The sequence below is a fragment of the Necator americanus genome, chromosome IV, assembly GCF_031761385.1.
Source record: "Necator americanus strain Aroian chromosome IV, whole genome shotgun sequence".
Classification (NCBI taxonomy): Eukaryota; Metazoa; Nematoda; class Chromadorea; order Rhabditida; family Ancylostomatidae; genus Necator; species Necator americanus.
Genome location: NC_087374.1, coordinates 21,366,651 through 21,392,575, shown reverse-complemented (window position 1 = coordinate 21,392,575; position 25,925 = coordinate 21,366,651). Strand labels below are relative to the sequence as shown.

General features: G+C 41.0%; 2 protein-coding genes across 7 annotated transcripts; one reads left to right on the top strand and one right to left on the bottom strand.

Moving 5' to 3' along the window:
* Window positions 1-642: 642 nt before the first annotated feature.
* On the top strand, window positions 643-21,031 carry RB195_002199 (uncharacterized protein; the record flags this gene model as incomplete). 3 transcript variants are annotated; one of them, XM_064199346.1, is made up of 43 exons in its annotated part: window positions 643-685; window positions 831-960; window positions 1,010-1,164; window positions 1,362-1,484; window positions 1,550-1,673; window positions 4,006-4,115; window positions 4,193-4,305; window positions 4,399-4,522; window positions 7,199-7,375; window positions 7,443-7,589; window positions 7,804-7,930; window positions 7,997-8,109; window positions 8,347-8,472; window positions 8,577-8,637; window positions 9,250-9,362; window positions 9,415-9,561; window positions 9,645-9,730; window positions 10,017-10,107; window positions 10,167-10,307; window positions 10,576-10,645; window positions 10,745-10,889; window positions 10,945-11,068; window positions 11,326-11,481; window positions 11,725-11,783; window positions 15,055-15,151; window positions 15,206-15,297; window positions 15,364-15,439; window positions 15,702-15,776; window positions 15,914-16,018; window positions 16,113-16,189; window positions 16,725-16,803; window positions 17,244-17,393; window positions 17,518-17,638; window positions 17,822-17,885; window positions 18,000-18,065; window positions 18,338-18,428; window positions 18,511-18,659; window positions 18,726-18,831; window positions 19,134-19,295; window positions 19,562-19,683; window positions 20,673-20,733; window positions 20,803-20,868; window positions 20,982-21,031. In XM_064199346.1, the coding sequence occupies 43 exons, from the start codon at window positions 643-645 to the stop codon at window positions 21,029-21,031; spliced, it is 4,614 nt and encodes a 1,537-aa protein (XP_064055228.1). The 3 variants fall into 3 exon arrangements, with proteins under 3 accessions (XP_064055228.1, XP_064055226.1, XP_064055227.1); XM_064199345.1 differs by lacking the exon at window positions 1,550-1,673 and having other exon boundaries at window positions 1,362-1,470; XM_064199347.1 differs by lacking the exon at window positions 19,134-19,295.
* Window positions 21,032-21,821: 790 nt separating this feature from the next.
* Window positions 21,822-25,179, bottom strand: RB195_002198 (uncharacterized protein; the record flags this gene model as incomplete). 4 transcript variants are annotated; one of them, XM_064199343.1, is made up of 14 exons in its annotated part: window positions 21,822-21,876; window positions 21,937-22,057; window positions 22,262-22,321; window positions 22,459-22,546; window positions 22,660-22,817; window positions 22,870-22,929; window positions 23,069-23,171; window positions 23,236-23,719; window positions 23,818-23,975; window positions 24,253-24,549; window positions 24,603-24,652; window positions 24,710-24,806; window positions 24,879-25,003; window positions 25,068-25,077. In XM_064199343.1, 14 exons carry the CDS (start codon window positions 25,075-25,077, stop codon window positions 21,822-21,824), a joined length of 1,866 nt encoding a protein of 621 aa, XP_064055223.1. The 4 variants fall into 4 exon arrangements, with proteins under 4 accessions (XP_064055223.1, XP_013300008.2, XP_064055225.1 ...); XM_013444554.2 differs by having other exon boundaries at window positions 21,937-22,095; window positions 22,262-22,817; window positions 25,068-25,179; XM_064199342.1 differs by lacking the exons at window positions 21,822-21,876; window positions 21,937-22,057; window positions 22,262-22,321 and having other exon boundaries at window positions 22,454-22,546.
* Between the last annotated feature and the right edge of the window lie 746 nt (window positions 25,180-25,925).

Here is a 25,925-nt window from a genome sequence, read left to right as displayed (position 1 = left end):
TATACACACATATACTCATCGAACGATTGCTTGATCAACCTTCGAAAAAACCAAAGATATGTACTATCTAAGTTCAATCGCAGTTACCGTTCTCCCGAAGTATCTTTCTTTTACTACGAAAATTTTAGTCCTCCAATTCAACTTCAACTCCTATTAAAGACATCACCCCGCGAATCTGGGGTGGTGCGCATTTCAGGTGGAGAGTTCCTATACGGGGTCGTAGATTATAGAGAGGAGGGTGATTCCGTCCATTTCTTCCTAACTGCCATAAAAAACTACCCGGAAGATGCGGCGCGTGCACAAGGCTGGCGCGCTCCGACCGAACTCGTTGTGGAAAATAGCGCGCCGGAACGCTCGAAGTCGTATCTTCCGCGCCGTTTTTTACGGCAATTAGAAAGAAATATACGGAGTCACCCTTCTCTCCATAATCTACCACTCCGTGACCGTAACCGTAACCCACCTGAAATCCGCACGCAGATTCGTAGGGAGATACCTTTAAACAGCATTTATCAATGCGCATTCGTATCCAAATAGTCTCCTTGAACATATCTTCGTATTATTTTTTCCAGGAGTACATAAGAAAGTGATTCTTTTTAGAGAGTCCAAGAAGGTTACTAGAGAGTGAAGCCAACATTCTTTAATATGCTATTCCTGGCCATAGGTTCTATTATAGCTGCCGTCTTAGGTTTGTTTTTTTTTCTTTCTACAACCGCAAACGAATACCACACATTGAAGTCATCAATATGACAAACAGTTTTGAGAAATGATATAAATAAAAGATCACACCTGTAGTGTTTGGTACGATCGGCTCGTATTCAACTTCTTCCTAGGCTCTCCACCATCTCGGTTGTGCTCGCTAGACGACGCTTGTGACAGTTGTACGATCCGAGCACCTCTAAGAGCGAAGTGCAGCGGAGAAGATGGGAAATTCCCATTCCAATTTTGCAATCCACGAACAAAGTGAGTAGATCACAGAGGCTAGAGAATCCACTAATCTAGACCGTTCTAGAAAGATCGATGTGGATTCGTCCTCCTATCTACTCTGCTCTGATGGCGCATTTAGACAGCAGCAGTGTTCCAGTGATGGAAAGACCCACTTCAGTACTACAACCCTGGATTGCATCGATCCTGTAACGCTTACTTTCCATGCGCAAGGTACATCAGGTAAGCTTTATATGTTTCATGACTGGAGTATCTGATACAATCGGCAGCAAATTTATTCAACCGGATTGCCACAACGCGTCTTCAATTGGAGCGGAGCAGAGGGGAAAGGGAAGCGAAGAGAGTGCGCGTTGCGGCGATCCGGGGAAAGACGTTCGAATTTAAGTGTAATTAGAAAATTTGCTTTCTGATTTTTCAAGGTTCTGGTCGCGTCGGTGATATTTGTTCTTTCAACACTGATTGTCTCAGCGGAATGTATTGCGCCATAGGACAATGCCGATGCCTCTCGACTTACATCGCCGTTGACACGTACTGCTATGAAAGTTAGCCCTTTAAATTCGTGACTTCCTGAGAAAAAAGAGATGGAAGTTGACTTCGCACCGTTCAGGGATTTCTCCATCCGAATCTGGCTGCTTCTATGATGTGCAGTGTTCGGCTGTATGGCCAGATGCATTCTGTAAAAACGGACAATGCCACTGCCCGAGCCAGGACATGATTGCGGTTAAGACAAGGCAGGGATTTCTTCCAGAATTTCAGTTTCTTATGGTTGTTGGTGTTTATGTTCACTCCAATGAAATCTATGAGCTAGCGCGGGTATATATAAATATATATATATATATATATATATACCAGTCTGAACGTCCGGCTAAAGCCGGACTTCAGACTTTTTCTAGTGTTCACTTCGCTCGCCTCCACAGATCAATGCGAAGTAACAGTAGCGACTTTCTTTTGCGAAATTACTACTGTTTTTTCCATCAATCCTTTCTTCAATTTTTTCTTCAAAAATTTAGGCATAGATGGGAGATTTCATGATTTTCTTCCTAAACGCGTCAGCACTATATTTGGAGAACAATCAAACTTGATTTTACATCTATGTTTCTCTGAAATCTTCAGAAATTGGAAACATTAGTCGAAGTATGAAATTCCTCCGCTCTCAAAAATTAGCACAGAATGATGTGATAACATGAAATGAGGTGAATATCATCATCATAGTGATGAAGATAAAACTCTACGTCAGACCCCGTGAACGTGTGTTGGCTTGCATTGTACCTAAGCAGCCGTTTAAAAGTGTGTTTCCACCTTGGGAAGAAAGGATGTTAGCAGCATCAGGGAAATATGCTTCGAAATAGATACGCGAAGGAATCACAGAAACCCATCCTGCCGTTGGGGTTCCCGCGCACCAATCCGAGGCAGTGGGAGCCGTCTCACCCCACCCCATGGTTTTCTGGGTCAGGGGCACGAATTCGACGTCGTAGGACCCGTCCCACCCAATTTTACCTCTCTGGGGCTCCAGCTCACTAAACCGACGCCATGATAATAATTCTCCCTCTCTTTTTGGAATTTCGTGACTGAGACGCACGCATACACAGACGCACACACGTGAAAAAATAAGTCAGTTATTATATAGCGTGATAGTTTGCAAATTTAGAAGTGTACATCCACTGCAGTTCGCCATTGTTCGGCACCCCACCGGAGCAGAGTTTGTCATCATTATGGAGTATTTTCGTGACACAGACACACACACACACACACACACACACACACACACACACACACACACACACACACACACACACACACACACACACACACACACACACACACACACACACACACACACACACACACACACACACACACACACACACACACACACACACACACACACACACACACACACACACACACACACACACACACACACACACACACACACACACACACACACACACACACACACACACACACACACACACACACACACACACACACACACACACACACACACACACACACACACATACACACATACACACATACACACATACACACATACACACATACACACATACACACACACACACACACACACACATACACACATACACACACATACACACACACACACACACACATACACACAAACACACATACACACACACACACACACACACACACACATACACACACACACACACACACACACATACACACATACACACATACACACACACACATACACACATACACACATACACACATACACACATACACACATACACACATACACACATACACACATACACACATACACACATACACACACACACACACATACACACATATACACACATACACACATACACACATACACACATACACACATACACACATACACACATACACACATACACACATACACACATACACACATACACACATACACACATACACACACGCGCGCGCGCGGAATAAGCGCGTTATTATATAGCATGATATATATATATATATATACTACTCTTTCTCTTCAACAATTAGTGCAGAATAATGTGTTCACGTGAAATGACGTGAACGTCATCATCGTACTGATAAGGATAAGTTTCTACATTGGATCATGTGAACTGTTAGCTGCCATCTACGCAGCCGTTGGCATTAGTGCTTCCAATTTCTGAAGAAAGGATGATAACAACCTGTTGAGACAAATGTATAGGGAAATAAATATGTGGAACAGTACATAGGACTGGAATGCAACAGCAGCTGTTTTTCGTACAACGTTTCATTTAGCTCTTTGTAAATTCGAGTTCTTCCCCGGTACTTCCGCCTTGAAGTGCCGGTACACCAATTGAACACCAAGGGACCCCTCCCACCCTGTTTTACCGCTTTGTGGCGCCAGCACGCCTATCTAACGCCGTTCGACACGTCTCGTAGCGTAACTTATATATATATATATATATATATATATATATATATACATTATATATTATATATACATGTTACAGAATAAGCGCGTTATTATATAGAATGACAACATAACTGAATTTTCTTTTTCCATTTCTCGTTCAGGGATGGAACACTTTGTCTTTGGTCAAGCTCTACGGAGCCTTCTTGTCCGCTTCCTTCCCTGCCTCCACCGGAGTCGGCTGCGGCTCTTGTCGTTCTTCCGGCGCCATCAGGTACCTATCCACTTCTTACAATTCCATTTATTTCTACTCATTCATTCCCTTTCATTTCTCTTTAAAGTTGGTTTTAGCAAAGAACACTGTAAGCATTGCGGCTTGTAATCCCTATGCGTCTTCTACTCCACCTACTGAAGAAGTGCTACTGAAACTTGCACACGAGCATAAATGCGCCGTTAGAGGATTGGTAAGAGCATTTCACAGCTCACAAATACCGATAATGCAGTTCCAGTTTCTTTAATTCTAGTCATAGAGATGCATATAAACGATTATTTCAAAGGGAGAGAACAGCGCGCCCAAAGATGTTTCGGACCTCTACGACTGCATTGATAACAGCAAATTCTGGCAAGAGCAAGGCTTGGATACAAATTCGCACCCAGTGGGAGTTTGCTGCATGAATAGAGGTGGGTTTTGTCCAAAATATTGTAGAGATTACGCGACTCCTGTCTATATCAGCTATGTTACGGTAGTGTAGGGCCATGATGTAACTCAGTAATGAATACAGTAAGTCTCAGAGATGTCTTTGGTGCTGAAGTATAGTACAATATAGAGTTATATAACAAAAGCAAATATAGCGCACACATCAAAAATACGAGAAAAAATCAGAAAGGAAAAAATGACAACCAAAAAACCATCATCGATCCGGATGACGTCACTTGACTAAATTTGACAAATTCCAAGCAAGACGCTCGCAAGCCGTGTTGCTCTAGTGCGACCGCTTGTGCAACTGCACCATCCTTCATGTCGTTTTACCCGACTGTAGCTGGGTGGAGCCACTCAGCCGCGTCCTCTTTGGCTTGTACTTCGCGCAAAAAATGTCCATGGCGCAGAAAGATTGTAGCTCATTTCGTTGTTAGTCATTAGTCGTCGTTTCATTCGTGTAATGGCTGCTGCTGCTAATTTGCTCACTCTTCGCAATTTCACTCTGATCACCACGTGGCCGGAGCTTGCGTCGATGTCCAAGGAGGACGAGCGGCTCGCTCACCGTGGATTGGTGTGGAAGGAACGACCTTGCCGCAACTCTGGAAGTCCTTGTAAAGTCACGAAGCAAGCGAACTCAACCGCCCTCTTTATGGACAACAACTTGCGCATACAAATCGGAAATGTGTGAATAGAAGTTGTTGCATGCGTGCTTCGTGATTCTAGATTGTTATGGAGACCATTTTTTGTCCATTTTTTGGAACTACTACATGGTATGACTAGGGTCAAGCGTGGTGATGGGACACAACCGTCTCGAATACGACCATCCTCCCCTCTCTTCTTCTTCTCTTCCTCCGACGTTGCTGCGACAGTTCTTGGTTGCTGACAATTCAAAATACTGGAAACTTCATGTGTTTCGAAGAAGAGAAACCGAAAATTAACCAAGGAATAAATGGGAAATGAAAAAAGGTAGCTGAGAGAAGCGAAGTAATGCCAAGTAGTAGAAGGGGCAAATTTGCTGAAATGTTGTCGAAATATTGGTGTTAAAAAGTTTTAATTTTCATTCTATTCTATCTATTTCTATTCTAAAATCTATGAGATATTTTCAAATACTGATTAAAGGGCATAAAAAAGGGAAGAGTCAGGTGCATAGGTCGAAATTCAGAGGAAAATCGAAAAAAAAAATCAACATCTTGTCCCTACATTATGATAGCACATAGAATCTTAAAAGATGAAACATTCAATTATACGTAGTGTTCAGCAGTTTAAAAGTGGATTTAATGGAGTTTAATTACCCAAAAATTCTGATTCTGTGCACAATAAAAGGTCTGGGAGATCGCGAATAACTTCTTGACAAGAGGGCTAAAAAATACTTTGGGTGCTTTAGGCCCTACAAAACAGTCATTTTCCCATCTTTGTTCCAAAAATTTCCAAAATTGTTCCGAAATTGTTTCAAAAATTTGTAAAAACGCCAGGACTCTATTATGTATTTTGTAAAAACGTCAGGACCCGTCATTAAATTCCTTTTAATCCGCTTTTGAACTGCTGAACACCACATATAATTATTCTTCATCTTTTAGGAGTAGTTTCAAGTTCGTAACTTTTTTTTGCAAAAATTTGACTCACCCGGGTTTCAAACCTACTATTGTCGAACCTTGGTCTCATTGTTGTATTGTCAACATTTCCAAAACAAAATGTTTGCGATACCATACTGTCCTGGAACTAAATGTAATATTTTTAATTTATGTAATCATTTAATACAGTTCTTTGTAATATTTTATAATACATGTAATTATCTAATACTATGTAACATTTTGTCCCGGTTATCATGTTGTCTTTAAAGGCATCACCCCACGAATGTGAGGTGGTACGGATTTCAGGTGGGGTATTCGTATACGGGATGGGAGACTATGGAGAGGGGGGTGATTCCGTCCATTTCTTCCTAATTGCCGTAAAAAAAACGGCCCGGAACATACGGCTTCAGGCGTTCTGACGCAATTTTCCTACAGGAAGTGCGACTGGAGCGCGCCAGCCTTGTGCGGCGCCGCATCTTCCGGGCCGTTTTTTACGGCAATTAGGAAGAAATGGACGGAATCACTCCCCTCTCCATAGTCTCCCATCCCGTATACGAATACTCCACCTGAAATCTGCACCACCTCAGATTCGTGGGGTGATGCCTTTAATTCACTGCTGCCCTTCGCATATTCCCTTTAAGACCCCCAATGGGAAAATCCCATCACACGCTTGACCATGGAGTAGTTCCAGCTTTCTTCCTTTTTCTTAGTAGCTCTAGCTAACGTCATGGAACACCTAATACTGATGCTTAGGTTTTAGGGTTCCGGGTGATTCAGCTTCACTTCTATGGTAATGACCTGTCGAATGATAGTCTATCGCCTTCTCAAATGCTTTCCAATTATGAAAGTGGTTTACTACTTAGGAACGACCTTTCTGCTCTATGGACGATTTTGCGCGCGGTACAAGTATAGTACAAGCCAAAGAGGATACATCTGAATGGCCCCACCCAGCTATATTGGCACCGTGTATTTCTTCCGCCAACACCCTTTACGATATTTCCAACACGCAGTCGGACTTTCCTCTTAGATGAAACTCAAATTTTATTCCTCTCATCTGCGTGTAGTCAGTAACAACCCACTTTTTAGCGTTCACATGCCAGCAGCCCAAGCAAGGAGAATCGGATGATCTCGGATCAGTTCCTAGGTGGTGGTTCAACAGCGTTATTGGTTCCTGTCAGCAGTTCCTGTTCGATCCATCATCGCCAGAAGTCAGCCCTAATAATTTTGAGACGCTGGATCATTGTGAAAGTTACTGTAAAGACAGTGAGTTCATGTTTTTACAAATGGTACGTATTGAAGGAGCTAATGTCGTACTGAAACTCGTTTTTAGCGTGTCCTAGAGGCAATCCTGCTTATATTCCGACAAGAACAGACCTTGGCCAGTTTCCACAAGGAGGTTGTGCAAGTAGCCAACCGTGTGCGGAACCTTTTGAATGCATCGAAGTTGCCAGTCAGAGCCTTTGCTGTCCGAGTAGAAGTTAGTAAATCAGTTTTGGACTTACGGGTTGAGGAAGTAGAAGGATTAAGACATGAAATTTCGAAACGACATCAAATTCGACTCCAACTGTAGTGATTTTGTTTGAGGCGAAGGAGAAGTTTTCGCCATGGGTTTTTCTGGCGGTCGTTTGAGATTTCAATTCTCATTACTGTGTCCTAGTCTTCGGACACTATACATTTGACGCAATTTGTAGAGTCTATATGCAGCGAAGTTGGAGGCCGTCCCAAAAATGCTCTCCGCAGCACTCCTTACGATGCTGGAGTGCGTTTTGACCAGCTGACTGGCGAACAAGCTAACTACGCTGTTGGGATCAGTACTAGGTGAGGAACCGAGAATAAACTATCGCTATAGCTAAGGTTCTGAGAGTGATATCGGTTGTTATCAAGATACTACTATAATCCCATTGATGGTCAGTGTCATCCTTTTACGTATAATGGATTTCTTGGTAACTTCAACAACTTCAATACCCAAGCAGACTGTCAGTTATTTTGCGCACGATGTGAGTTGACCGTTTTTGAAGCAAACATTCTCATGAATCTTTCTAAATGGGTGTCTCCTGGTTCTATGCATCTTCGGAAAAAATTATACGGCTACCACTGGTAAGTGCATATGCGTTTTATAATTCTTATGTGCCAAGTAAGATGGTCAACATAGTTGGACCCTCGTTTCTCTTACTAATAGCCCCCTCAAAAAGAGCGCTTTACGTCTGTCACCTTACAAAACCCTAATAATTTAGTGCAATGCACATATGGCAGCCCACTTGCCACTGGGCACGGCATACCTCAACGCTGTCAGCGGGATGTTGATTGCCCTTCTACTCACACATGCTCCGCAGAACACGCAGTATGTTGCCCTACTCCACGTAAGTTCAGCCCGCTGACTATTAGTGAAGCGTTTGTAATGATTATTGAAGTTCAATCAAAGTTACCCATACGATCGTTTTTATTTTATGTTTTCCTTTTTCAGAAACACTTTGTACCGAACCGCTTCGAGTAGGAGATTGCAAACAATCTGTTAGACAATTTTGGTGAGTGAGACACAAAAAGAATTTGTAGTAGAATTCGTTGTATGTGTGATAGCAAAAATTTGTCTCTCAATTCGAGACAGTCTTTCAAGTCACGTTTTCAAGTTTTAGCAGCGGAAGAATGTTCATGGGAATGAAAGGGTATTTTGAAAGTGTACGAGTGAGAGAAATTATGAGAAACTAAAAAAGCGGAACGGTATGATTTTCCGAATAGTGAGCGGAGGTGTACCGCAGTGGATTTTCTTGCAAAGATAAAACGTACTCTCATAAGTGACTTTTACGTCAAACAATGAGTAGATATTTTATGTCACTTTAGTCCAGAATTACTGGACATCTGAGCAATGCCATTGTGCCAAGGCTGCTTAGTCGTTAAAGTGCGTATTTTGTAACTAGATAACCACTGGTTATACTTCCGTTTATTCCTGCTATACTACAAGAAGTGAACGGATTCATTAAACGAACGCCATGAAATACAGATTCTGCTCTATTTCCAGTTCGTAAGGCAAAGTATACTGATTGATTCTAGCGAATATTATGTATTATAGAAATAGAAATGCGATGGAATAAAATCACAATACTACTAATTATCTGTAAGTATGCAGAATTATATTTTAGGTATAACGCAGAAACGCGTACTTGTGAAAGTTTTCTCTATACAGGATGTCAGGGCAACAACAACAGATTCCACACTCTGAATGAATGTCAAAGCTATTGCAAAAATATCAATGGCAAGTACTTTCAACACTACTGTGTCCTAATTCGCTAATCTATTACTTCCAGCCGAACCGAAATGCCCTCAAGGTAGAGCTTATGTGGATTACACGAGCAAATTTTTGCAATGTGGTGAAGGGGTTGGAGGTAATTCTTGTCCAGCAAACTACGAGTGCCATTTTGACGGACATGTGCATGGTTGTTGTCCCAGCAAAGGTGAGAAAATACTATGTAGATTTTTTAATTTAATTTCTGTCTAGGATTTCCACACATTTTTCGAGAATGTTTCCTACTTCCAGCGTATACCTGCTCTCTCCGATTAGACAAAGGTGTGACTTGCGGTTCCGGTTCAAGCTTCCGCTACTACTATAACAATCACCTCAAGGTACGATTCTAACCTGTGTCCGCTAGGCATTCATTTCTAATTTTTTGGTTCGGAATGTTTAAAAATTACTTGCGACGTGTTCTAGAACAAGTTACGTAGATTAGAGAAGTGATTATCGACCAAAAATTGAGTCAAGATCTAGTTTAAGGTAGTGTAGCACCTACTTCTAATCACGACACCTAAGACTGCTTTACCGAATTCCTTAACAGAAATGCAAAAATGTGTCTTGTTTTAAAATTCACATTTGATGTCACATAGGTTTTAATATTCTTATCTCTTGGTTAAGGAATGTCAGTCATTCCTTTTCCTCGGATGTGACGGCAATTCAAACAATTTCCCGACGGCTGAAAAGTGTCATAATTTTTGTGAGATTGCAGGTTTGTTCGCATTCTTTTGCAGGTCAGCTAAAGTAGATTTCCTAGTTCTGACATTTTAGTATGTCCAAATGGCGGCTCTCCATTGAGATCGAACTCGAAGATACGAACATGTTCTGCCACGGATCCTTGCCCTGCGGGCTACGAATGTAGCCAAGTTGATGGAAATGGTGTGACGCATCGGCGATGCTGCCCTACAAAAGGTAGATCTACAGTTCCTTTATAAATCTGCAGGGCACAGATCGACATTTTGTTGGGTCTATTGATATTTTTCATCATGGGAAATGGTGCATATTTCTCAGCACTGTCTCTAGTCTCATAAGAATTTTAGCAAGGCAAGATAGGAATTTGTATAACATTGCTGCTATATCTATTAACGAGAGCTTTACTGCTATTATGCTGGACTTTTTTATCTGCTCCCTTTTCTCTGAGGAAATTTTTGCGAACCCCACCGTTTTGTGATGTTTTCAGCTTCAATATGCGCAAAGCCTCCACAAATGGGTATGGTTCCCAAGTGCAGCAGCGGGAATGAGCAATCTAGGTAAGTCATCCAGAGAGCTCTCTCAGAAGTTTTGCAGAACGAACCTCCTAGTTCTCTTAAGATTGGTTAGGAATGATAGATGTAACACGTTCTGTTAAGGTTCTACTTTAATGTTGCGTTACAAACGTGCTCTCCGTACACCTCGAATGGATGTGATAGCTCGTTGAACTCCTTTAAATCGCTTACAGAATGTGAAGACTTTTGCTTAAGTGCGGGATGTAAGTCAGGAGATACGATTTATAAGGTGAGCCCATGATCTTGTCCGCCTTGTTTGACGATCTTAATATTTCAAAATATAGGACCCGAACACTAATCGGCCATTCCTCTGCAACACCGCTCTATTGAATAATTGCCCAGCGAACTACCACTGTACTCTGAACAGTCTCACGCAAGAACACGTTTGTTGTGGTTCGGATAGTATGGGTAAGCTTTGCCTTCAAAATACACAATATGCTGTTCCATTTGCTTACTATTCACGCTGGAATGTTTGGGTCAGGTTTTTGAGATTCTCTACTCAACCTGTTACTTAAAAAAGGCGCTAGCTCTCTGGTATACATGCAATGCATAAGATATTTTCAGCTTTCTAACTTTGGTCGTTGAATAGATTCACTTTCTTTATTTGTCAATTCGAAATCTCCTATTTGTTAGCAGTGGCTGTGGTCATACTTTCTTTTCTTCAGGTGTTTGTCCAGCTGGTGAGAAAGCATTCATAGACCCTCTCACCTCGACACCTCGGCAGTGCGCCATGGCAGCAGAAGGAAAGTGTCCTGCCGGATATCTATGCCGCTTCTCAAAGACCAATCATAAGTACTACTGTTGTGGGAGCATTACTGGAAGTGAGCGACACAATTGATTACCCTCCTTGCACTATTTTTGCATTTATCTGACGAGTACACGAAGAGCTGTCCTTATAGCTTCAAGTAATTTGTGGTTGTTGGAATGTAGAATCAATTAGAAGCAGTCATTTGTACTACTTTGTTCGTTGGTTGTACTCTGTGGTGTCCACAACCATTGGAACTAAGCCAAATTATTTAGATTAAATCTTATCGTAAGCGTTAAAGTGAGCCACTATTTTTTAGATTTATGTCCTGCTGGAAGAGCACTGTTCCGTTACGCTGTCACTCAGCTGCCTCTGCAGGTAGGTCTCTGTTCTAAGAGCCATACAAATATAAGGAACCTTCCCCAAGTGTGCTCGAATTACTGCTACCAAACCAAGAAATATTTGTGAAGATGATAATGGTAGCACTCGAGCATTCATATTTAGTGTCAAGAATGACCGAACACTATCTGAGGCAAGCCATTAAACACAGTAGGGCCGTAGATCTTGTTTCGGCGGTTGCGTCGCGGCACACCAGAGAGCACAGCAGACCGCCGTTCCTGGGTTCCATTGCCTTCTATTCATTATTACGAGTCCGTATCATGCCATGTTTTGGCTTTTCGCCTCGCATATTTACTGCAGAGTCGCGTCTCATCGTTACTCAATACACCACAAAACGTTTAAGTACAACAAAAGTGACCTCCTGCATTACTGATCTGGATAGATTTGCTTAGAACTTCAATTCCTGCACACGGATATTCAAGGAGTGAGAACTCAAAGTGAGTTCTTCTCCACAATTCGTTTCGATTAGTTTTATGAGGAACAAATAATTTTTATAACTGGAGTCTGCATGAAGGAAGCCTATTTTATGCTTTTACATCGCAATTAAGAATTCAATGGAGTTAGGATGTGAAAAAAATTAAGTCAGTATATGGCGTATCAATCCGCTTGGGATGCGCCAACGCGTTTTACTGGAAATCGTAATCGTTGAGCTTTTGGAACGCGTACTATGACTTGCGGGGACCATCCTATGATCAGGTCAGTGTTTTCATCCTCCCAGACAAGTCTGGTACCAATTTATCGACGCGGAGGGATGAAAGGCTTGGTTTGCATTAAGGCGGTTTCGAACCATCGACCGTGTGGCTACAAAGGACCTCTAACCGTTATAATATAATGACCAAGCAAATAGCATCACATTCACCTTTATTTTTTGTGTGCAAACCGATGTAGTGCATGATGCAAGATATACATTGCTGATGTAGAGCAGCTTCTTCATTAGATATTGAAGCATCCGTCATGTGCAACCTCATATCCCAGTTCGGATCCATGAATGTACTTCATGTCTTGCTTGTTGTATTTTGATATGTTTGTGAAACACTTTCACTATAGAGAACGATGGGTGCGACGACTGAACATGCTCTTGTGTTCCTAAAATACAAAATTAGAAAAACCATATAACAACAGTAGTGGCACATGTTAGAGGCCGCATACCACGAATCTGGGGTGGTATGGATTTCAGGTGGAGTATCCGTATACGGGGTCGTAGATTATAAAGACGGGGTAGTTCCGCTCATCTCTCCCTGCATCACTGTAAACAACCGCCTCCGGAATGCTATTTCGTACGACGCCATCTATTGCAACGCTCCACCCCCTGCGCCGCCTCTGCCCTGCGATTCGTCGAAAATCAATTCGGACTGCCCCGATGGGCAGAAAGGGACGCTACGCGTGCAAGTGTGGCACGCTGCAATAGGTATCGTACAAAACAACATTCAGGGGCCGGCTGCTTGCAGTGATTCAGGGAGAGATGAGCGGAACCACCCCGGTCTCCATTATCTACGACCCTGTATACGAATACTCCACCTGAAATCCGTACCACCCCAAATTCGTGGTATGCTGCCTTTAAGAAAAATAGTAAAGAGATTCAGTTGTTTGGAAAATGTTAATTATGTGTTTATTATCAGTAATTTATTCGAAACATTTGAACATGAATGGGCTTGAAAAGATGTAATAAAGGAGGGTATGCCGAAAATTCGAATTTGTTTTAGTTCACGAACCAGTAAGTGTCAAAAACTTTTGAGATGCATGTTGCTTTAATTGAAAACAAACGTATTCTCGCAACATTACGATCATGTGATGGAAGTAATTATATGTATATGTATATATCTTGTGATTTTTTTCCAAGTATCTTATCTGATTTTTTCAATGAAAAATGAACTCATTTCGCAACTTCGATGATCGAACAAATGAAATGAAGGGAAATTTCTTGTTTCGGTTGATTCCTTCTTATATAAACACAGCAATTCCCTCTTCAAACCTTTGTTAGGAGTAGGAGATCATCAGAGACAAATGATGAATTTGTGATTGCCAGGATCTTACTAATAACTTCTGCATGATGAGGATGACCAAACAGTGGAACATCAGTAAAGAAAACTACAGTCGCGAAGTAAGCAGTAATGAATGTCCAAACAGCGTCCGCTAAGGTTACTTTAATCTCTGATCCTCTGATAAGGATGCCAGCAAAAAAAAAAAAAACTGAAATCCTTCGGGAGGGAAATTGGAACAGATGTCCCTACTCTGCTAAAGATTTCCACCTCTGCTTATCATATGGGCTGCAAGTGTAAGCGGTTTTGAGGAATTGATTTGCAAATGACGGTTCAAATTGTGTAGGAGTAACTACTCACAAACATTCTCAGATAAAAGGCTCTTAAACTAGGTGTCTCCGTTTCGTAATCAGTCAACAAAGCAGTAAGGTGCTCAAAACCTGCATATTATGACACACTATATCTGATCAGAAAAGGATGGAAAGATGATCACCTCTATTACATTATTATATCATTATTATTCTATTGTGGTCCCGTTGTTCATTGATTTGCTCGAGGGGACACCAGTGACGCCTCCATTCATCCCGACTGCGCGCAAGGATTGCCCAGTAGCTTCTCCTCTCGCGAGAGACTCGAACAGTACTGTATTTTCTTTGAAGGACTTCCCAAAGAGGTCTGACCATCGGGTCGGGATGATATGACACGATGCAAAGATGGTATGCTCAACATTTCCAGGTTGTCCAGCCCAGACGGGACGCCGCACTCTAACGTTGCGCCGCGACGCAGCACTCGAGACAAAATATGCTCCTTTACTGCGTTTTAATGGCTTGCCTGCCTGAGGCAGCATTATTAATTCTTGAAATAATTAATGAATAACATTATAAGTACTTTTGCTTAGCATTATAAGTACTTTTGCTTTATCGATCCCTTTTGTAATACGTCAGATGTACACTATCGCATCACTAGTGTAATGGATTATGTATGAGAGGCCTCGCCCATCTTGATAGAAACGAACTGAGTACGTCTTGAATATATCGTTTAACCGCCAACACTGTTCACAGTGCTGGGATTGGATCGCAGTTAGGTCCCAAAGCAAAACTGATGAACTGCAAAATGGTTTTGCTTAATTGCTGCCAATCGCCTGCGTTCCTCATTTTTATCCAGTTTTTGCCGTAACCACCTGGACATGTGTAGGCTATGAATTCGAAGTGGAGCTCTGGTCATCTAAATTCATCGTATTTGTTAATAAAGACTTGTCTTCGCTACTTTAGTGCTCAATTTCCCACGGTGGCGGAGGATGTCCACCTTCGTATTCGTGCCAAAGTGATGTTTCTGGGGCATTCCAAGGATACTGCTGCAGTCAGCATTGTGAGTTTGTTTTTAGTGATATGGAAACTCTAGTCAGTTTTTCATCAATTCCAGCCATATGCCCTCGTGGCGTAGATTTTCATGTAGATGATAAGTCTCAAATGCCAACAACATGTACAGGTGAAGGTTTCGGATTTTGCCCACAGGTAAGACTGTGATGTCTTCTTTTAAAATAATTTTATCACAACAGCACCTACCTGGAAATTTTCCAGGGTTACACATGTCAGCAGCAGCCAGAAACGGTCAATTACTATTGTTGTGTTGGAAAAGAAAGAGACGGTGTAAATGGTGAGCGCTTACGACAGATTCAGATTAGCTGCAGCTTACTTGAATGAGACTTATCTGAATCAGATTTGATTATCTTCGTTTGGCTTCTGTTTCTTAAAATGTCTGCAAGTCATACCAGTTCTAAGGTGTGGGCACCAAGTTCCTTTTATACTACTTTTTTTTGAGAACCTCGAGCTGCTTTAATAAAACCAAAAATCTCCATCAATGAAATAATACATGCTTGGAGAGATTTTATTATTGCATTAATGCTCTAAATTTTCAGATGGTTGTCCACCGGCTCAGTTTGCTTATGTGCTTGATGACAAAATTAAGACTTGTGATCCATTTAATGTGGATGGTAAGTAATGAGGAAATGTCGATTTCACTCTTCGTTATGTACAGAAACGAGTTTCCGAAGCATTATAAAGTTACATATGCTGAAGGATGTTTTCGTTGAAACTGAGATGAGCAGAGATAATTTTTTTTTTATTAAAGAGACAACATGCCCATCCGAGTACACGTGCCAGTGGTCAGTCACTAATCAGAAGTACCAATGCTGCGGAATGCGGCCGATTCGTCAGACGAAGCCAAATAAAATAGGTATATTAGTGGTACTAATTCCTGTTCACTGAAAGAGATACAATCTTGTCAATTTGTCAATCGTCAATGTGCATGAGTATTATCCTTGTCTCAGACGATGGATGCCCTCGCAAACAGTTCGCATTGTTGGATAGAAAAACCAATAAAGCAAGGATTTGTACTGCGGGAGAGGTGAACTTATAATCTCGATTAGTAGTTAGGAACATTCTGTTCCCAAGTATTTCTCAAGTATCTTAGCAATGCTTCACCTGTGCTTCATCTGAGCTTACTCTAACATTATGCTTTCTTTCTGTCCTAGGTCTTAGAATTTTCCGAAGTAGGTACTCGAGAAAGAAAGTGATCTTTCGCTCTTGAGTAGCTAGTCCTTCGAACCTCTTAAAATTTGTTTGTGGGATGCTCGCAGATCAAATATTAGAGATGCTTCTCCATATTTGTGTATGACCTACTTTAGAAAATGTGCAGTAGCATGCAGTAGAAGGAAGAGCGCAAGGAATGACTCCTCACTGAACTAGTCAAAAGTGTTTCATTTTTTCATGCCTGAGCCTACATAAAACTAGGTTGTGAAAAAAAACCGGTAGAATTTCTTATAGTAACTTTAGCTATGGATAGATGTACGTTTGTTAGGTGTAATCCCTATTTTCCATCGTCAATGATGTTCACGTTTCTTTATAGCTGAGTGGAATCGCGAATGATTTTTCCTTTTAAGGAGAACTCGTGTCCAATAGGATTCTATTGTCAATTTTCTGCAAAACGAGCGCAATTCCAATGTTGTGGCCAAAGTGGAGGTGTGTTTTCTAGTATTTTGTTGCCCTTTTTATTCAAACCTATGTCGTATTGCGAGATATCATTTATAATATCACTGAAGTACTATTCTAGTGGCTGCAGAATACTACTTAAGTCCTTATACGAAGAAACCTTACGTTATGCTATGATATGTTGTTCATCTTTGTCAACTAACAAACATCTTCATGAGACTTGTACTTTGTAAATTTAGGGAGGTTTGTGACATGTAGTAGTGATATCTTCTTTTCTCTTTCCTGTATATTAAGGTTAAGCAGTCTCATTTAAAAGCAAATGGATTGTATTTGATTTGCGATTTAAGTGATTCTAATTTTGAATCTACTTTGACTGCTACTGTGGAAATAGTATTAGAAACTCTAAACATTAAGTAATAAATGATTCTTCGGAAAGGATTTCCAAGAAAGTTTTTCAAGAAAAAATTCAGGTTGTCCTTCTCGTCGAGCGGCTTTCATAGCTATTGATGGCAATGCTCAAGAGTGCTTGCCAGGTCCCGACATGTGTGCAGATGGTTATGAATGTGTGCCTAGTGCTTACGGAAAAGGAAAGAATATCTGCTGCAGCAAAGAGGAAAATGGTAACAATCTCTGTGATTTTTTCTCTGGAATATGCTCGCGATAAAACTTTTCAACATTTCCGTCACGTTGGCTTCCGTTATGTTAAGGATGTACACTTATATATCTGCAGAGACAGCTATTTAGAGTGTGGCATAAATGAAAAAATGATGAACGGAAAGTGCATGGTACAAGTGAAGATTGGTGGAGCATGTCATAATGACGATGAATGCACTGGAGGAAGCAAGTGTATTTCTCATTCCTGCGCGTAAGTAGCCATTTCTTTTTTAAAGTACTACCAGTGAGTACAATTGTCAAACAGTACGAAAGTTTGCAAACAAGAGTTATAATGAGGTAGAATCGATTTTCCACAAATCCGAGAGTAATAAGGTTGTTACTTATTAGTTAGTTGTTGGATGGGTATTGATTGAAAGTGATGTCTATGTGTTAGATGTGCATCGGATCAGGACGTTGTGAACAGTGAATGCGTAACTCGAACTTGTGGACCCAACCAGGTTTGTTACTGTTCCTCTTGATGAAATATATGTTACGAGAACTATCTCTCCAAATATTGAGAGCATTAACGTTAGCGATTTAATGCGATTACTTTCGACATTTTCTACTTCTAGATCATCCTTGAGGGCAAATGTGTTGACCGCGCTGCACTTGGAGAACCGTGCAAAAATTCTCTTCAGGTATGGATTGTGTAAGCATCAATGTTGTTGAAAAACATAGATAGTAAAAGAGTTTGGTTATTGCTGACTACGGTATTAAATCTGACGAAATATTCTCACTTTAAAGCAAATAAGGACGTTAGTATTTAGTACCATCGTGAAGTTATGAAAATAAAGGAATCTAGAAGTGGAACTCTTGTTTCCATTTTAGCTGAAGTTTTGTATATTTTTACAATTTTCCAATTCCTTTTATTTTTTATGCTTTGATTTTTCCTAACCATATTAATTTCTAGTGTGTATCAAATCTACGTTGTCTGAGTGGCCACTGCGACTGCGGTAAAGGAGAGAAGGCTGAGGGGAACAACTGTGTGAAAATCAGTGAAGGTACAGTAATTTTTATTTTATTATGGAAATCCGACAGATTATTGTTGATTGTAACTCCTCCACTGTGAGTATTTGTTTATAGCAACATCAAAGCCTCGTCCTCAAAGTGACGGTTTCTGTCCATCAGCATCAGATCATGCGTTTTTCGAGAAAGGCACCACACGGCTGCGTTACTGTAGTGAGGCCGCAGATGATTGTCCACAGGGGTTCAGCTGCAGGCATAGTGATCTAGTTAATGATTTTTCAGATTAAATTACTCCACTAAAAAATTTGGTAATATCCTGATTTTTCTTTGAGGTGAAAGAGAATATATGTTGTGGACAGGGCGATGGGAATGAAGAGGAAAAAACAGAGGAAAAAACAAAATCTGGTAAACCAAGAGGAACTTCAGGTTCGAAGGCTGGTGAGTATATATGTTTTCATATGGTGAGATGCACGACAAAAATTTCGAGCAGGATTTCGAATAAACCTGACGATCATTGTTGAAATGAAGTGTATTTACTGAAGAATTTACGTTAATCCGATATCCTCAATCTCAGGACTGGCTCATCTCACGCTCCCACCGCTACTTTTTTTTAATCACAAATAACCTAGCTCATTCGAATGAATACTCAGTGTCTGCCTTTACCGCTTTGCAGTTCCCCTTGTCTTTTCCTAATGATTGCTTTCTAACAGAAACCTCTAATATGTCTGTGCTTCTTACAGGACATTGTCCCTCTGGCATGACGCCCTATCTATTGAATGGTCGACCGAAGTCGTGCTCGTCAAGCACGTGTCCTTACGGCTTCCAATGCAAATTCTCGTCCACAAAAAAGAACTATTATTGTTGTACGAAAGTTTTTAAGAAGAGCAGTCACTTGAAGAAAGGTTTGTAAACGAAGGATTGGATTGATGTGCAGCTGTGCTGCGAGTATATGTGCAGTGGTGGAACGAGGGTAGTATCTTCAATGGTGTGCAGTTGCTTAACAGAACTAATATTACTAGTTACTGTAGTAGTTGTCTTCGAAACACAAATAATACATCCATTATTTCATCCTTTTTCAATTAGTGCAAATTTTATTCTGTGCTTGACCCCTTTTAAAATCAGGATAGAATGTAAATGGAATGAATCACCATGTAATTAATCGTTGCAGATGGGGGGTGCGAAAGAGGTTCTGCACTGCTGTATCCAGCTACACAAGAGCCTGTTCATTGTGATTTGAAGACTAGGGGATGTCCCGATGGTTATCTTTGTCTGCCGCACACTAAGACAAAAGTAAGTCTAGTGAGGATCAAGTATAAATAGTTCCAGCAAATTTTAAGCATACGTATATATCTACAAGGGAATTCGAAACCTTTTGAGTCAATATAAAATAAAGTTAGCTTGCAGAAGTAGTGGTTTCTCATGATTAGGAAAAATGTGAAAAATTTCCTTTTAAAGAATGCTGTTCAGGATACCACCCCAAATCCGTATTTCAGGTCTTTGCCTAATTTTTGTACTACGGTTACTCTTAACATTACAAGTTTCTGAAGTGTCGCTGAAGTCCCTAGATATTCGTTACCAAAACTATGTTCCTTTAAGAGCTACCCCATAAAGTACTCTTTATATCGTCCAATATTTTTATTGATGGCACAGGGTCTCAAATGGGTGCGGGACAAGAGGTAGCTATGAAAACCGGCCGACCGCTGCCGACCTGCCTTCAGCGCGCGCGTCCGCGTAATTACGGCTGCCGCCCTACCAATTAAGCAGCCACCACCAGCGCCTTCGATCATCTAGACCCCGACCAACTCTATTTATTCTATAGTTTCAAAAAACTTACCATCAAGCACTTTTTTGTTCGTTTCAAAAAGCACATCGTACGAGCTGTGGGATGGATGAAAGAACGCCGTATGGGCAGGAGGCGCGCGCGGGAAAGGCTTGTGTGTGCGCGGGCATCGGTGAGATGTGGCACAAGGACCACCAGATAAGTTACTGTAGCGGTTATGACGGTGTCAGGTGCTCGTTAGCCTCCTCAGTATGCGGCGGTGCATCATACAGGTACCTCTTGACCGTTACCCGCTCTCAAATACGTAACAAGAAAACAGCAAGCCCGTCGGTTCACCTCCTCGAAATGTGTAGAAAGCCACAATTTTGCTGATTTGGACCGTCAAATTATTTTTTTCTGGAACTTCTTCTTTCTCTAAAGTGTAGAAACAAAATTTAGTGTGACCATGCTCATTTTCTGGTACTGCTCTCTTAAAAAAAACTTCAGTCACTGAATTTAGGTGATGCAGTGTTGTTCGGTACATTCAAACAGGGACAGTTTGCAATCAGTTGATTTTGAAAGTGAGCTTCTTTAGAGTGATTTCAAAAGAGTCTTCGAATGTTTACTAACAACTAACAATCTGATTTTAGTTGAATGCCCAGCTTATATGGTTCGGGTGATAGGTCAACGACATGGAAGAAGAACGTCCTACTGCTGTGAGCCAGTTTTCACAAAATTTTCCTGAATTTTATTGGAAGTCAATTAGGCTATCAATCTTTGATGACATAGGTAAGAAGTTCTCGATATCATCGTATATTTTTAATTTCAGCTCGATCTTGTCCACCGGGACAAAAGGCTGTTGATGGCGTATGTCAGTAACAAAGGGATAAAGAATTTTTCTAGCCTTTATCTTCCAATTATGCAGTTTTCTTGTTGCCTAATAATTGCAGCACTTATCACGTTGCTAGGGTGATTTTTCGTGTTGCCTAGTTTTTCACTCGCGAAAACAGAGTATGATTGTAGATACTGTTGTATCAATAATTCATAAACATTTGACCATGTGTGATTTGGGAGGAGCGGGATTTATAGGCGACTGGATACAGAAAATTATGGATTTGATGCCTTTTTTATATCTATTTCATGCGTAACAGCATCCAAAAACATTTGGCTGCTGCTGCTCACGAAACCTGTCCCTCATGGTCACCTGTATCACCATTAGCGCCTAACCTCTTATTTGTTACGGGAAAGGAAATGTAATATTTTCCTGACCCATATCAACATTCGGTGAACTGTGTGTAATTTCCAATTGCAAGACACAGAAGTGATGCTAATATGTAAAAACTAAGAACTTTAACTAGGGATTAAATCCCACTTTTTTGGCGAATAGTAAAATCCACCGGATTCCATATACGGAGAAATCTTTATGAAATAACTTTCTCCAGGCTGAAACTTAAATTAAAGCAGTGCTGAGCATGTATTATCACAATAATTTGCAATATACCTTTTTGAAAACGACATTCACCTAGTAATAGAGCAAAAATAGAGTAAGTTAAATATGTTATCTTATTACAAATATTAGTCGAAGAAAAAGAACTTAAACTTACTGAACTTATTATGGGTACAAAGTTCTTTAAAAATACAATCTTACTGTCTTGAGCTTTGATTAGTACTACTTTTGCCTTCGAGGTTTAGGCGGTGCTTGAACTTTTGAGAGTCTTGCGTGCCTGTAATTAATTGTTCCATTGAAATTTTCATGAAAAAAGTTAAGGAGGCAGTGTTCTTACTTTTTCTTCCAATCAGCGAAATGGGACGGCACTGTGGCACACGGCGATCGACGCGCTTTGTTTACCCAATGTTGAACCACTTCCAGTACTTCTATATCAGAGGATGCTTCAGAATGCCAATCTGAAGACTTGGAAGACGTAGCATCACCATGCGACAGTCTCAAGTAAATTTATTAGCGGTGGAATCTATGGATTATAAAGGTGGATTTAATAGAAGTTTTACGATTTCTGTTTGTAAAGTTGTTGAGTTGTAAAGGAAAAGTTATGAAATAGTTGAAGTTGGAATAAACAAAGGACAAACTGGGTCTTGAACCCTGGCACTCACTCCTCGTCTTCCAGCTCTTCTCTCTCATCATTACTTTCAGTTCTTCGTCGACTTTTGGATCTATGTCGTGATCGCTCCGAATTACGACTAGTACCAGGCATATCTCTATCAAGAATCGACGGTGGAAATATTTCGAATTTTTCCCTTGTGGGTCGTTGACGACGACGACTTCTCTCCATGGAAGTCGATCTCCTAACAGGTGAAGATGACGGAGAACGATTTCTCAGATGGGAAGCACGCGGCGGACTTCTCGAGTGCGACGGTCGCGATCGCGGTCCAGTTGTTCTGGAACGCTTCTGCGATGATCGAGCTCTTGATGAAGCTCGGCTTCGACGCCCATCGTTATCTCTTCTTCTGGGCGATATTGTCGTTCCAGAATGTGGATCAAAGGAACGAACCACTGTGATTCCATAGCTGTATCGCTGTTTCTCCCGGTTTCTGACAATCTTTTGGATATTTGGAACCGCGATACCACCAAGCCGTTGGCACGCAGCACGTTCTTCGCATCCCAACCACTCTTCGTCTGTGCCATTTGGTCGCTGATCAACTTTTTTTCCTGTCAAAGTCTTTTTTAACGGCACTCAGATCATAGAGCTGGGAAAACTAACCATATGTTGAGTGATCGCTGTTGCTCAAACTGTGGACTGCGTCGTCGGCGATGTGGTACCCTGAAGAAAAAAAAACTACAATAACGTAAATGCTTTAAATATCCACTCATTCATTATCTTGGAACAAAACAAAGCAGAACAGGTGGAAATAAATGAAAATATTATTCTACTTAAGTATTTGATCCCTCTACAAACTGACCATCATCCTCGAAAGAAAGCCGCGATAGATCACTTTCTGGCCGATCTTCAATGGTGCTGTTAATGTCGGCAATAAAATCGTGCGGTAGATGACCGTGCACCGGCTGGAATTCTCACAAGAAAATTTCACTCTTCAATCTTTGTCACTATCACTGATCCTTAACTTACCGATTCCACCCTTAACAGGGCCAGATTATGTTCTACATATGGCGGAAACACCGGCAAGTTCTCCGAAAACCTCCTGTCATCATGAATCGGAACAGAGTTCGTTGACGATGATACTTCTCCTACCGTAGGCGATATAGTATAGCACGCAACTGTCTGGTGTGGTGATATCGCTTCACTCTGGATAGGTGGCATTTGGCTTGAATGGCCAGGAACCGTCTGTGGATGTACCAACTGGGGTTGTCCTGGAAAGACCTGAACACCATCTGAATACACTGGTACCAACACTGGATACACAGCATCGTTGAGCGAGTTCAGATTGTGCTGTTTTAGTTGTGGCGGCAGAGTTTGGAAGAAGAAAGACTGTTGTGCGGTTGAAGAGGAGTCTGCTTCGATGTAGTCAGTCGGAGCTGGAGCTGGTGGTCGTTGGGGCATCACGACAGGCTGACGTATATCGCGACGAGGAGGCAAGTCGTAGCCAAACATACTAAAGCGGAGAAAATGCTATGGAATATTTAAAGGTGTGTTGTTTTACGGAAGATCCGCTCTCTAACTCTAACTATCAATGAGAAAAAACCAACATACCCGTCAAACTTCAAGCTCAACAAGGATGGTATTGAACTTGCACCTGTGCTTGGCGGGCTGTGCGGTGGACTCGCAGGAGCAACGGTGATTGACGGGCTATTGCTGACCATAGATAGACCGTCATCAACCTCAATGCTCACTTGCAGCTGTTTCAGCGCCTGAAAAGCCTCTAAAGTGCGGCATTGTGGGGCATTTTCAGCCATTTCTGATCAGATTTTGAAAAACTAAAACACATGAGAATTCTCGAAACAAATATGAACCGACTGATGATGACCTGAAATCAAATCTCACTTCAGCTGACTGTCGAAAAAAACTTAAGAAACGTCTTTGCACTAGCAAGCGTGGTTGAAGTGAAAAGATGCGAGTAAGTACAAACGATCTCAGCAACCTCTACAACTGCTAACATTTTTTTTCAAGAAAAAAATCGAAACAAACCTCGCCCTCCTCCTCATCGTCAGAAATAAATGAGCAACCCTCCGCTAGTTCCCCCTCTTTCGCTCCTAGCTCAGTAGTGGAATTGGTCGCCAGCGAAATATCCGAGGGCGATCTTTCTCGAACACTAGATCCAAGAGCAGAAGGATCAAATGCCGGATTAGTTTGAGGTGTAGCAGTAGCAGATGACCTCGTAGCTGAAGGGACTCTTTTTGTTGGAGCTGAATCCAAAGGAGGTGAAGTTTGGATCTGACGCTCTTCTCTGATTATGAGCTCAGGTGAATTTGGACATTTAGGATTCTGGAAGAAGATAATTCTATTCATTTCTCAAATCGGAACAAAAATAAACACACCTGTTTATTAGAATTCAAAGCATTCATTAGATCATCCTCTCCGTAGTTTACTGAAAAAATATTACTGAGGAGAATTGACCTAAAAAAACCAAGTACTGTATGCTTACGTTCATAGAGCATTAATTCCGTACATTTTGTGATTGCATTTTGGAGATGACAGAAACTTTCGAATTCCACAGAATCAAGAGCGACAGCTTTGAGCGGCTAAAATCACTCGAATTAAACCTTTCAAATCTTGTTAATCTCACTCAGTGACTATATCCAGTAATTTCTCACCGCTCCACCATCATCACACAGTTCACCCTCCTCTCTCTTACATCTCCCTTCTTTGATATGAAAATTAGCGAGGAATGGTGTCGCGAATTTTTGATTGCATCCACCACACTCGAAAAGATGAAATTCTGTAGTAGAGTGACACATTTTACAGCCCAAACTGTAGCCAGGATGAAAACCCACAACACCTACCAAAATGCATAGCTAGATGCTCGACTAAGAGGCTAAGATCTGTTAGAGGTGCCTTTATGCGATTTTCAACACATATATAACATCGAAATATACGTAAAGGGGAGCTGAGCATCCTGAAAACGAATAGGATTGGTTCAAAATCAATCCTTAGTCTGCAGAAAATTCTACGGAAACGTCACATAAAGAATCACAATGAAGGCAATGAGAAATACATGCCACACATTGCTCAAGAAAAAAAAGGAAAAATCATTATCTGATGCTTTTCTCCAAATATCTTCTTAGCGACTATTTTGTTATCAAAAACTTATTTAATAATGTCTAAGTATTAAAGGGAAAGAAAGGAGATTATAGTCTGACAATAGAACGATTTCTTTAGAAATATAATTAGTAGTGAACTCATGAGCTAAATGCTGTATCCGCTACGACGTTTTAGATATAACTAATTAGATATAATTTATAATCTTATATGTTAGATATAATTCACCATAGAAATACATCGAATTCTATATGGTAATTCCAATGGTAAAGAACCTGAGGGAACTGGTACACCTAGGATGGTCGTACAGCAATTGGCGAACAAACAACGACTTATGATTTATTATTTGTTCCGCTTGCGGTAGAACCGCAGTAATCTTTGGATGAGATGACTCCAATGGAATTCAAATATGACATGATAAAGAATCGATGACATCTGTTTAATTACTAATGCTTAAATAACAAAGGACATGATTATGAGTGTGCTAAATTTTTGTGGATGAACTTTAACTAGCCCTGACATGTGGATCGGTCGATTGAAGACACAGTACGTAGATATATAGTCACAGTGAAACAGTCTCACAGTAACAAACAGGTTAACGC